Source organism: Vitis vinifera, chromosome 15, assembly GCF_030704535.1.
Source record: "Vitis vinifera cultivar Pinot Noir 40024 chromosome 15, ASM3070453v1".
In the NCBI taxonomy this organism is placed as follows: Eukaryota; Viridiplantae; Streptophyta; class Magnoliopsida; order Vitales; family Vitaceae; genus Vitis; species Vitis vinifera.
Window position 1 is genome coordinate 22,979,549 of NC_081819.1, and position 13,190 is coordinate 22,992,738.

Sequence of the window (13,190 nt, forward strand, 5' to 3'; positions counted from 1 at the left end):
GCCCCTAACTTTTCATAGCAACTAGAGCCTTGAGCTCACAATCGAGAGTCGTTCATATCAACAATAACCCTCAGTTGTTCATACTATCTACAGCGCTGAGCTCATGACCTGTAGTCTTCGATGTCATTGACAACTCTAAGTTGTTCATAGCAATAAGAGCCCTAAGCTCACGACCCAAAGTCGTTCATTTGAACCATAGCCTAAATCTATTCATAGCATCTAGAGCTTTGAGCTAACGACCTAGAGTACCTCGTGTCTTCTATAACCTTGAGTTATTAATAGCATATAGAGCCTAAGCTCACGACTCGAAGTCGTTCATGTCAACCATAACCCAGAGCTGCTCATAACATTTAGAGCACTGAGCTCAAGACCTAAAGTGGCTAATGTCATCCATAGCCCTAAGTTGTTCATAGCATTTATAGCCATGAGCTCACAACTCGGAGCCTTTTATGCCAACCATAGCTTAGAGTTGTTCATTGCATGTAGGGACCTGAGACCACGAGTCATAGTTGTTTATGTCATCCAAAACTCTGAGTTGTTTATAGCATCTAAAGCTTTGAGCTCACGACACAGAGTCATTCATGTCAACTACAACCCAACATTGTTCATAGCATTTGGAGCCTTGAGCTCACAACCAAGAGTATTCCATGTTATCCATAGCCCTTAACTATTCATAGCAACTAGAGCCTTGAGCTCGTAATCGAGAGTCGTTTATGTCAACAATAACCCTGAGTTGTTCGTAACATCTACAAGGTATCAAGTCCAATTGCTTAGAGGGGGGGAGGAATTAACCCAAAATGTTTCCTTTGAGTTTGATGTCTGAATGACCAGCTCCCCCAAACAGAAGTTAAAGTGAATCCCATGAATTACACAATTGGTATATGGAAGAAAACTAAATTTAGATGATTAGCAGAGTATACAATTACATCCAAGAGATCTTGATCTATTTATTAGTCAACAATGCTTATGCATGAGAAAATTTACATGTTTGGTTCCTAAGAATAAGTAACATGAAAAGGACACAAAGAGAACTCTTTTCTCATCTACATTATATACAAAATTTAGTCATTTTGCCTTCAGAATATTTGCAATGGTCTCTTCTCCAACACTTCCACTTTCTTCCCATGTCTCCACTTGCTTCATCACATGGTCTTTCTTCTCAAGCACATCTTTGAGTTCTGCTGAACTAAAGGGAGGAGGCATGATGCATGGACCTGTATCCGAAGGACTCTTCACCATGCTTTGGAGCTTATAATCCTTCTCCAACCCTTCAACAGCGCAAGCCATCATCTCTGGGCAGAACTCCACAGCCATTGGAGGCACAGTTGGCTTGTATTTAAGCAGCTTTGCGTACATGGACAACAGATGGAACATGTAGTCATACACAAATTTCATCTTTATCTCCTCTTGGACGAAGCTGCTCCCCGCCTTTCCTATCTTCTGTGCCTGCTGGGTGGTATCAAGGTTAGAAAATAGAGCAAGATGGAAAATTTTCTAATAGAGAAATCGATCTTTCACCTTCTCTGTATGGTTGTTGCACCAGTCAGTGGCAAACTTGATGGATTTGCACATGTCCTTGTGTTTTATAGGCCAGTAATGGACCAGAGGCTGTAAACTTCTTGTGAAGAACTCATAGTATTGAGGCTTGACAAGCAGGGTCACAGAATCACAAGCTAGAATGTATTTTTCACTAACTGACCATGCAATTCCCTCGGTATAAATCTTGTATCTGGATCAGTTGAGGGGTCATGGGAAAAAACACAAAAGAAAGGAAAAAAATCCTTAAAGTTTCTCCAAATTCAATTACTCACCTATGAGTGCATTGGCTTGCTAAATCTGAAGTTTTGAATCCACTTTGAACCTCTCGACCCCAGTCCTGCAAATCTGAAGCTATCAGCACGATTTATGTAGTACTGTAACTGAAAAGATTTGGCCGAGTCATGAAGGTTTGTTACCATTATATAAAGACGAGCATTCCAGTCTTGTTCATCGGTGTTTCTACATTTGAAAAGCTCTTTTCTGACCACACCCATCTTGACATTTCCTTTCCAATAAGCGTAGGGTTCTCTATCTATCCACTTGGTTCTGTAGTTGCCCTCCTTCAGGTCCTTTTTAAAGCCATTCCATGGTTTTATGTTGGTCTCTGGCCTGCACAACCAAATGTGAAATTGCATAATCTTCCAAAGAACCATCACAAGAGAATGGTAGAAGTCTTACCAACCCCAAAATGACCAGTCCGGGAAGACAATATCATACGTTTCATCATCTCCACAGTAATGAAACAATGGTGGTGGAACAGTGGCATCAGGTCCTTGGTATAAATGTGTCCTTATCATCGGTCTGTCGCGGCATTCAAACATCAAATCGAAGTCCGGAAGCTTCCCCGGATACATCCTCAGCAGCTGCAGAATGCCCCATATGGTGAACTCATCTCTATTGCGGTTCACCCTCTTGTACTTTTCCACATAAACCTTGCCATCAACCACCACAATCCTGATACTTGCAGCAGGCCTTGCTTTTTCCACCATGGCTCTCGTGATCCCCGTGTCCATCCATGGCCTCAGATCTTCGTAGATCCACCGAAAGTATTCTGGGCAGGTCTCACTGGGCGGTTCACCGGGCTCAAATGCCACCGGTCCAGTAACCGGGCAGGTCTGTGACATGTTTCCCTCTCTGCAATTCAGAGAATACTCAAATTTCTGACTATGGAGCTTTGTTGGACTAGTATTCTTCAAAAAATCTCCTGTGAGAATAGACTGGAAGAACAAAAATTAGAATCAGAAAAAAGGAAAATATTTTCAAGAACTTTCCATTAAAAAACATATGTATATAATAAAACATATAAACATAAAAACAAGAAGAAAGAAACATCATGCATGGGGTGGGTGGAGAAAGAATTATGCAGATGACAGGATCAACTTACAACATTAATGCATCGGGTGGAAACGAGAGCTCCAATGAAGATCAGGATGATGGTGAAGAGAGAAACCGTCACGGTAGCACCTTTCTTGAAGGGACCAGCCAAACCAGCTCCATAATTTTGATTAGGAGCCGTCTCTCCCGTATGGGACAACTTCCTATTACGAACAACCTTCCCCATTGCCTTCTCCTGATCCAAGATGACCCTCTTTCCACTTCAATTTGAAAATGTTCAGAATTAATCCTCAATGATAGCTCTAATATTTTAAAAGCTTAATTAAGAACGTCATTGATCGAACAATATAATTAAGGTACAAAATTCCGATATAAAACTTTTTTTTATGGTGTATGTAACGTGGATACAAAGAAATACGTTTGTGCTTCTTGGACTACTGGGAATTATGTATATAGGAGGTCTTAATTATCATTATAATTTGGTTAGGTGGGTTCCAAATACGAAGTTACGCGTCCTAAATGATGAAAAAGACTGATGGTTGAGGGTATGGTTTTTGACTCTTCAACACAACCTGCTCATTATTTCATATTAGTTTATCAATATTTGTTAGGTCTCGTTTGGTAAATAACCATAATAAGAGAGAGGTGTGTTAGGGATGGCGTGGCAGCGAATTTGTAGAGGAATCAAAAGTTTGGGGCTTAGAATTCTGTGTTCGAAGCGAGAGGGTGTGGTTGGTGACTTGACCGGATGAAGATGTAAGTCGTGTAACACATCCACTAGTATTGACTTCGATTTTGGGTCTGTTCTTGCGTCCCATACAGGCTAGAGTAAGCTTCCTTCGTGGAAATATTCATCTCTTTCTTTCTATAAATTATATTTAAGAAAAAACAAATTGAATAGTAAAATCACATGGACAATATTCTTTCAAATTCCAAGAAGATTATGAGACAATTTTTTGTATTACTCTGAGGCCATATTTGGTTTTCGAAAAATATCAAGAAAAAAAAATGGTTTTCATATATTTAATTGTATCATAGAAAATATAAAAAAAATCAAATATAATTAAAATTAGTTAAAAATTTATATATTTTAAAAGTGAAATAAATTTGAAAAAATATATATAAAAATAATTTATTGACTTTAAATATGTTTTTTTTATTTTCTGGTAACCTAATATAGTTTAAGGGTCTATTTGAAAAATGCATTATTTATTAATTGATGGAAACAAAAGTGTAACTAATATTGTACAATTGAATTTTATGTTTGTAATTATATTTTTGAAAATACTTATTGAAGAAAAGGATATTTTTTATATTTTTAGAAAATTTAATTCAATAAGAATTTATTCCTTGTATCATGTTTACAGAGAAGAAAAAGATGGTCATGTGAAATTTTTAGCTAATGTATTAGTATTAATAGTCATGTTGTTGGTATGGAAAATAAGGCATTAAAGAATGAGAACCAAGCATTGCTTGATAAAAAAAATCCAATGGAAAAAAGAAGAATAAAATTTGTGATTAACAAAAAAATTAGAATCAGCACATGCTTTGAATAATATCGAATAAAGTGAATGTTACGAAAAGAATTATCATTCAAGCACAAAGGCATTATATTCTTGTTTACGTGTTGAAAAAAAAAACATGGAATTGACTATATTGATGAAGACAAGACTCTAATGGATTTTAAATTATTTATTTATCAATTGGGTTTTGTTACATTGATTAGATGTGTCACGTGTAAAACTCAAATCCTGTTACATTGTACTCGATTATCATTTATTTGTATCAAATATGAAATTATAATATTTTGTATTTTGGTCTTATTTATTTGTATCTTAGATTTATCTATTTATATCCTTATTTAACGGGTTCAAATTTTATAATGCACTTTTAAAAAATTTATAAGAAAAAAATCTAAGATATTGAATCGGTATCTATAAAACTTTATTTTGTGCTTTCAACGATTCAGATTCAAGCAATTATTTTGTGATTAACTATTTCACGAACTCAATAAAAAGCATTCAAAGTCATGTGAATTGTTTTCCTTAAAAGCGTACCATATTCTTTGTGCCTAACTTTGTTATCAATTGGTTAACATCTTTAGGACTATATACGTCACTTTGAAATTTTATTTCAAATCAATGATTTCATTAATTTTATTTCAAAATCAGGAAAAATGGGATTTACATCACTCTTTGAATTGGTTGACCCAATATATTGAAGACAAATTGCAGGATGAAAAATTCATATTCAATCAGCATACAAAGAAGAGAAGGCTTTATAGCTGCTTATTTTGATTCTCCCAATACGCATGCCCCCACATCTCCACTTGCCTTGTTAAATTCTCCTTTTTGTTCAAGAAAGCCCTGAAGGACTCAGGACTATAGTGTGGAGGCATGGAACATGGGGCTGAATCAGTAGGAGAATTCACCGTGGATTCCATTACAAACTTCTGCAACACCGCGTCTGCACTGCAATCCATTGTTTCCAAGCAGAGCTCGACCGCTCCTGGTGGTACTGCTGGCTTGAACTTCAAGAGCTTTGAGTACTCATTCAACAGATGAAACATGTAGTCATACACAAAATCCATTTTTAGATCCTCGTGAATGAAGTTGCTTCCTGCCTTACCAATTTCCTGGGCCTAAGTACACAATTTCACAAAATTTTGTTTCCAAGTTCAACTCTTACAAAAAAAAAAAAAAAAAAATTCACATCAACAAATTATTTTTAATTCATGTCACTTCTTTTCCTAACTTTTTTTTTTTTTTTTTGGTGTTTTTCAAAGCAAACATAACCTAAGATTTCATGGGTTACCTTTTCAGGGTGAGTGTTACCCCATTCAACAGCAAATTTAAGATCTCTACACTTGTTTCTAGGCCTAATGGGCCAGTAGTGCTGCAATGGCACCATGCTTCTAGTGAAGAAATCATGGTGATAAGGTTTTGTCAGAAGTGTCATGGAGTCGCATGCTAGGACGTATTTTTCACTCACAGACCATCCCCATCCTTCTACATAGATCTTGTACCTTCATGTGAATATAGCCCACAAGAAAATTTCAAAATTTTCTCAAGAAAAAAGCATAAAAGAAATGAGAGAAAATTGAAGTACCTGTGGGTGCATTGATCTGCTAGATTAGAGTTCTGGTAACCTGTTCTGGATTCTTTTTCCCAGACTTGTTCACAAGTTCTTTCTCTTTGGTTACCATGAAAAAATTTAAAAATAAATAAATAAATTTATCAAAAATACACTTTCTCTCCACTTTTCAACATTTTTTCACTCTTCAACCTTTTCTACATTTTTTTAAAGAAAAAAAAATCATGGTATCAAAAGTAAGAAAATGATTTTCTTTATATTTTTTTTTTCCTTTTTTTTTTTTTAGCACTTTTCAAGAAAGAAAAGTAATCTAAATCATGCTTGATTTCAGAAAAATAATAATTAATAATTGATTTACTATACAAAATATAAAAGAAAATAAAATATTATTAAAATTAGTTAAAAAGTTATACATATTCAAATTATTTAATTTTTTAACAAAAGAGGAAAAATAATTGAAATAAATTTAAAGAAATATGCAAAAATAATTTATTTTAAAAAGATTTATATTTTCAAGTTTTTATCAATCTATAATTTATAAATAAAATTTTAATGCATATTTAACATTAATATCTTTTGGAAAATAAAATCTCTAAATGAAAAATTAAAATGTGAATCACCCAATGGTGATATGCAATGTCATAAAAGCTTACCAAAATGTTCTAATATTTTTATTAAAAATTAGTTTTAGAAAATAATATATAAATAAATGTAATAAATAAGAGTATAATTTTATTTAAGAAAAAAAAATATGTTAATGTAAATTAAAATTTTATGTCTCATTTGTAATAATTCTAAAAACTTTATTATTTTTTTATTTATATATTTTATTATTTTATTCTTTTTTTTAATATATAAATTAAAGAAATAGAAAATAAATTAAAAGTGACTTATCGATATCAACCATGAACTTGTTATCAATAGATTTAATTTGGTTAGGTTGATCGATATCAACAAGTTACTTTTAATTGAATAAAAAATGTTAAATATTTTGATTTTTTTATTCCGTCAAAAAATAAATATAACATTTAGAAAGGGAAGTAAAGAGAAAGAAAATGGGGACACAAATAAAGAACATTTGAAAGGAAATGAACTCCATATTAGTTATAAATATAAAAATAATAAAGTAAACATAAAAAGGTTGTTCATTAATTTAGCTTATTTAATATTAAAATGTTGTAAGTTTATTCAAAATGATTCAATTAAAGAGTCTATAAAGTGATTTTAAATCTATAGAAGTTTAGTAAATTAAGTAAATTAAAAATATGTTTTTGATGTATAAACCATATTAATTAATTTATAAAAACTTTTATATTTTAAAAATGATAATTAAACCAATCATTATATCAATTAAAAAAAATACAATAACTCGGTTTTAATAGTTCATTATTTTTGTTACATCACTTGTGTCATTAATTTTAATTTTTATATCTATGTCACTTCATAATAATATTGTTTTATAGTGACATGAAACATTACTCAACCATAACCTAGAGTTGTTCATAGCATTGAGAGCCTTGAGCTTAAGATCTAGAGTGGCTAATGTCATCCATAGCTCTAAGTTGTTCATAGCATCTAAAGTCATGAGCTAACAACTCAAAGTCTGTCATGCCAACCACAACCTAGACCTATTCATTGCATCTAGGGCCCTGAGACTACAAGTCATAGTTGTGCATGTCATCCATAACTTTGAGTTGTTTATAGCATCTAAAGCCCTAAGCTCACGACACAAAATCAGTCATGTCAACCACAACCCAACATTGTTCACAAAATTTAGAGCCCTTATAAGCTCATAACCATGAGTATCCCATGTTATCCATAGCCCCTAACTGTTCATAGCAACTAGAGCCTTGAGCTCAAAATCGAGAGTCGTTCATGTCAACAATAACCCTCAGTTGTTCATACTATCTACAACGCTGAGCTCATGACCTGTAGTCTTCGATGTCATTGAAAACTCTAAGTTGTTCATAGCAATAAGAGCCCTAAGCTCACGACTCGAAGTCGTTCATTTGAACCATAGCCTAAATCTGTTCATAGCATCTAGAGCCTTGAGCTAACGACCTAGAGTATCTCGTGTCTTCCATAACCTTGAGCTATTAATAGCATATAGAGTCTGAGCTCACGACTTGAAGTCGTTCATGTCAACTATAATCCAGAGCTGCTCATAACATTTAGAGCATTGAGCTCAAGACCTAAAGTGGCTAATGTCATCCATAGCCCTGAGTTGTTCATAGCATCTATAACCATGAGCTCACAACTCGGAGCCTTTTATGGCAACTGTCAGCCCCTTAGACCCTTAACTTAACCATGGAGGAATAGGCATCATGGGTAGGCCTTGCACCCATGAAAGCCTAAGATGAAAGCAGGGAAATCTTAGAGGTTTGGTGGTTCAAACTCCAGGAGCCATGTGAGGAGGCCGCGGGCAAGCCAGACGCCCACCGCGCGTGCACCAAGGGCGAGTCAGACGCGTACCGCGCGCGCACTGTGGGCGAGTTAGACGCGCACCGCGCACGCACCACGGGCGAACCAGACGCGCATCGCCCACGCACACGGGTGAGCCAGATGCGCACCACGAGTAGGCCAGACACGCACCGCGAGCGAGCCAGACATGCACCGCGTGCGCACCAGATGGGCATCGCATGTGCACCTGACTTAGGTGGTGCAGATGAAGGCTGACTTGGAATTTTAATTTATAATTAAAATTATATTCCATTATGCATCCTCAAACATATTGATGTCTCCTCAAGAAACAATGAAAATGGCTCGTATTGCTCTTTAAGGGGGGGGGGGGGGGGTAGGTGACTCAAAGGAGGGAGCCACCAAGAGAAGCCTTGACCGCACCATGGCACGGCCTTAGCGTGCCAAAGACACACGACGCGACTTGAGCACGCACACATGGGCTCCACGACATGTGTGTTGTGCACCCCGCGGCCGCAACGGCACGGGGCTTGGTGTGGCCTATCCCCTCCCCGCGCAAGCACAAGGGTGCCTAAGCCTTGTGCGGTGAGCTAGCTGATGAAACCATGGGCACAATGCCATGGTCTAATGGCTCCAATAGCTGACTCGCACCGAGATGCCTACGCACAGCACAGGGGCGCAATGCCCTGTGCACCAAGAAGGATTAGCCATGGGCGCAATGCCATGGTTCGTTGCTGATAAGCTTGGAAGCAAGCAACAAGCCCAAGCCATGGGCACCTAGACATGGCACGGGCTCATTCATCAGGGTGAGGAAGGCACACTGATGCACCAAACGCTTGGTCAGATGGGTGCTACACGCTGCCTAGCTCAGAGGGACTTGATCAAAGACATGCTGATGGGCACCCAATCACAAGAGGCGCCTTGAGGGGGAGGGGTCTGCTTGTTAGGGGGACTCACCAGCAGCTTGGCGAGCAAGACCTGAAGGAGATGGCAGTGCAGCTAGCAAGTGGCAGCTAGCTCAGACAAACCAGTGACCAAGTCAAGCCGTCATTGACCTATAGTTGGCTGAAGGATGATGGCTGGTGCAAGTGTGTGGCATGTGCAGGCCACTATCTGGGGTGGTGGGTGGTTATGTAGGGCAGTTGAGAGCAGTTCTGGCCAGTTGCATGACCACCTAGTTGGCTCCAAGATTTGAATTGAGGGAATTCAAATTTGTAACTGCAGAGTGAGTCATTTAAATAGGGCTCCTACAGCCTTAAAACAAAGGGAGAGAGTTTGGGGAAAAGGGTTCCTTCTCGTATGCCTTGGGTGAGTGCATTGTACTCTGGTTCAAGAAGCAATTTTGTTTTATAAGAGTGATTAATACAAGTTGGGAAAGGATTCCCGTAACCTTGTGTGTCCCTGTTGCTTGTTTATTTCTGTATTCTACTTTGTTCTTCTAAACGCTAGGAAGGGAAGGTTGGCTAAGGAAGGGTCCTTAGCACCACACACTCGTGAAAAATTAAGTGAGATAACCAGGGGTGTGACAGCAACCATAGCTTAGAGTTGTTCATTGCATCTAGAGACCTAAGACCACGAGCCATAGTCGTTCATGTCATCCAAAACTCTGAGTTGTTTATAGTATCTAGAGTCTTGAGCTCACGACATAGAGTTATTCATGTCAATCACAACCCAACATTGTTCATAGCATTTGGAGCCTTAAGCTCACAACCAAGAGTATTCCATGTTATCTATAGCCCTTAACTGTTCATAGCAACTAGAGCCTTGAGCTCGTAATCGACAGTCGTTTATGTCAACAATAACTCTAAGTTATTCATTGCATCTACAAGGTATTAAGTCCAGTTGCTTAGAAGGGGGGGTTGGGTTGGGGGGTGGGGGAATTAACCCAAAATGTTTCCTTTGAGTTTGATGTCTGAATGACCAGCTCCTGCAAATCTAAAGCTTCTACAACACCGCATCTGCACTACAATCCATTGTTTCCAAGCAGAGCTCGACCGCTCCTGGCAGTACTGCTGGCTTGAACTTCAAGAGCTTTGAGTACTCATTCAACAGATGAAACATGTAGTCATACACAAAATCCATTTTTAGTTCCTCGTGAATGAAGTTGCTTCCTGCCTTACCAATTTCCTGGGCCTAAGTACACAATTTCACAAAATTTTGTTTCCAAGTTCAACTCTTACAAAAAAAAAAAAAAAAAAATTCACATCAACAAATTATTTTTAATTCATGTCACTTCTTTTCCTAACTTTTTTTTTTTTTTTTTGGTGTTTTTCAAAGCAAACATAACCTAAGATTTCATGGGTTACCTTTTCAGGGTGAGTGTTACCCCATTCAACAGCAAATTTAAGATCTCTACACTTGTTTCTAGGCCTAATGGGCCAGTAGTGCAGCAATGGCACCATGCTTCTAGTGAAGAAATCATGGGGATAAGGTTTTATCAGAAGTGTCATGGAGTCGCATGCTAGGACATATTTTTCACTCACAGACCATCCCCATCCTTCTACATAGATCTTGTACCTTCATGTGAATATAGCCCACAAGAAAATTTCAAAATTTTCTCAAGAAAAAAGCATAAAAGAAATGAGAGAAAATTGAAGTACCTGTGGGTGCACTTATATGCTAGATTAGAGTTCTTGAACCCTCCATTGGATTCTTTTTCCCAGTTCTGGTCACCTGTTAGGGTATAGCTTTAGAAGCTGCAAAATCCCCCACATTGTGAACAAGTCTCTTGTTTCTTGTTTGAAAAGACTTCCTGTACTGCTCCACATAGGCTTTTCCATTCACTATCACTAATCTAAAATCTGCATCCCCTTCGGCACTTTCCACTGCAAATCTTGATATTCCCGTACTCTTCCATGGCCTCAAATCTTCATGGATCCATCTGAAGTACTCAGGACATGCCTCTACTGATAATTTCCCGGTTACACTAGTCGTCGGATGATTGGCTGGGCATGCCTGTGCCATGCTCCCTATGGTGCAATTTACTAGGATCTTAGGGAAAATCCTTGGTTTTTTTGTGTTTGGAGCCGAATTCTGATATGAAAAACTAGTCATCATAGGCTGGAAAACCAACTCATCACCAAGAAATATAGATACAATTAGTCAAAGTCGTAATTGAGTTAATTGGTAATTCAACATGATATCGGAAATTCTATTCGATATTAGGATTTATCATTTTAATAAATAAAAAAATTGCATGATATGATTGATTATTAGAGTTCAAATTAAGAACAAGACATGATGGGAAGAAAACAAAAAAATGTGCAAAGAAATAGGAGAAGCAAAGGACAAGAGGATCAAGAAAGACTTACAAGGTGAGTCCAATAGAGTAAGACAAGGATAATGATAGATAATATAACAAAGAAATGGAAAACATTTGATGAAGTTCCTCTCAACCCCCTGTTCCCTTGATGTTACCCACATGGAGAAGATGATACACAAGAATTTAGAGGAGAACACAAGTATAAAAAATATATTAAAAGTTAAAATAAACAAAAGTAAATAAAAATAAAAATAAAAATGTACAACTAATCATATTAATTAATTTTGATTTTTCTATAATAAATTATTTTATTGATTTCCTTTTTCTCTTTAGGATGCTTTGCTTTCTTAATCTTCTTGCTTTTATTTTTATTAGTTGTCATAATGAAAAGATCTTGCAGACCCACTATTTGAGTTTTACTTTTAATAAATTTTAATATTTTTTATTAGGAATTGTTCATTTCAACATAATGAAGGAACAATTCTTAAAAATAAAAATTTTAAAAAGAAAAGTTATTTTACAAAAAAAAAATTAAAAATTAAAAATTGTGGAGGATGTAAAATGTAAATTACTTTGAAAGAGGATATAGATGAAATAGATATTTTAAAATAAAAAGGTGGATAAATATTTAAAGTAATATATCTAAATCATATTGGACAATGATTTATTTTCACGATGAATTTGAATATACCAGATAAAAAAATAACTAATATAAATAAATAAATAAATATACCATTTCTAGAATGAAGAATGTATTTATGTATTGAAAAATTGGAAATTTTGGAAAATGCACATACCGAAATATCATGAAGGGTGGTCAAAGTTGGATTTGATTTTATTTGTAATTCTACTTCTAATCAAACCAAATCAATGGATTAAGAAAATATAATTAATCAAAATCAAACAAATTGGTATGAATTAATTGGTAAATTAGTTTGGCCCCTAACTTTTTTTTTTTTCTAATATCCATCTTTTTAATTTTCCATTTAAATAATTTCGAAAGTTCAATAAATATACCTTTTTAAGCTCTAAATCATAAACTTTTTTAAAATTTATCCTTTAAATCGTTTCAAAGTTTTACATTTAATTTCCTTCTTTAATGGAGATTATTCGATACCATATTGTAAAATTCTATTTGATACAAAAAAAAAAAAAAAAAAAAAAAGGAGATAGAAGATTTAGGTCGCATTTGGTAATTATTTTTTAAAATTTTTTTCTAATATCTTATTGAACAAATGTCTATTTGAGAACCTAATATTATTTTAATTTATTTTCTATGTTTTTAAATATGTTTTAAAAATGATTTTTGTATATAATACTTTATTTTTAATTATTTTTATATTTGTGTAATTGAAAATAACTAAAAAATATTCCCTAAAAATAACCATGTTCCATATTCTTAAGAATAAAAAATTATTTCTATTTTTTTATTATCAAATGTATTTTTTTTCCAAAAAAAAAAAAAACTATTTTTGAAAACAGTTGACAAATAGGGCCTCAATAACCCTGTTCATGTAAGAATTTTCAAGGTAATAGTATATTC

At 35.3% G+C, this 13,190-nt stretch overlaps 3 protein-coding genes across 3 annotated transcripts; all 3 read right to left on the reverse strand.

Moving 5' to 3' along the window:
• Positions 1-922: 922 nt before the first annotated feature.
• LOC100255071 (uncharacterized) lies at positions 923-3,168 on the reverse strand. Its single transcript, XM_002273158.5, has 6 exons — positions 2,924-3,168; positions 2,218-2,756; positions 1,956-2,148; positions 1,812-1,876; positions 1,519-1,729; positions 923-1,446 (listed from the first exon to the last, which is right to left on the reverse strand). Exons 1-6 carry the CDS (start codon positions 3,098-3,100, stop codon positions 1,066-1,068), a joined length of 1,566 nt encoding a protein of 521 aa, XP_002273194.2. The 5' UTR covers positions 3,101-3,168; the 3' UTR covers positions 923-1,065.
• Positions 3,169-5,109: 1,941 nt separating this feature from the next.
• Positions 5,110-8,608, reverse strand: LOC100260165 (uncharacterized). The gene is made up of 5 exons (XM_059743062.1): positions 8,363-8,608; positions 8,091-8,125; positions 5,983-6,066; positions 5,689-5,899; positions 5,110-5,515 (listed from the first exon to the last, which is right to left on the reverse strand). The coding sequence occupies exons 1-5, from the start codon at positions 8,606-8,608 to the stop codon at positions 5,153-5,155; spliced, it is 939 nt and encodes a 312-aa protein (XP_059599045.1). The 3' UTR covers positions 5,110-5,152.
• Positions 8,609-10,329: 1,721 nt separating this feature from the next.
• LOC109121505 (uncharacterized) lies at positions 10,330-11,349 on the reverse strand. The gene is made up of 4 exons (XM_019225573.1): positions 11,144-11,349; positions 10,986-11,072; positions 10,692-10,902; positions 10,330-10,518 (listed from the first exon to the last, which is right to left on the reverse strand). Exons 1-4 carry the CDS (start codon positions 11,347-11,349, stop codon positions 10,330-10,332), a joined length of 693 nt encoding a protein of 230 aa, XP_019081118.1.
• Between the last annotated feature and the right edge of the window lie 1,841 nt (positions 11,350-13,190).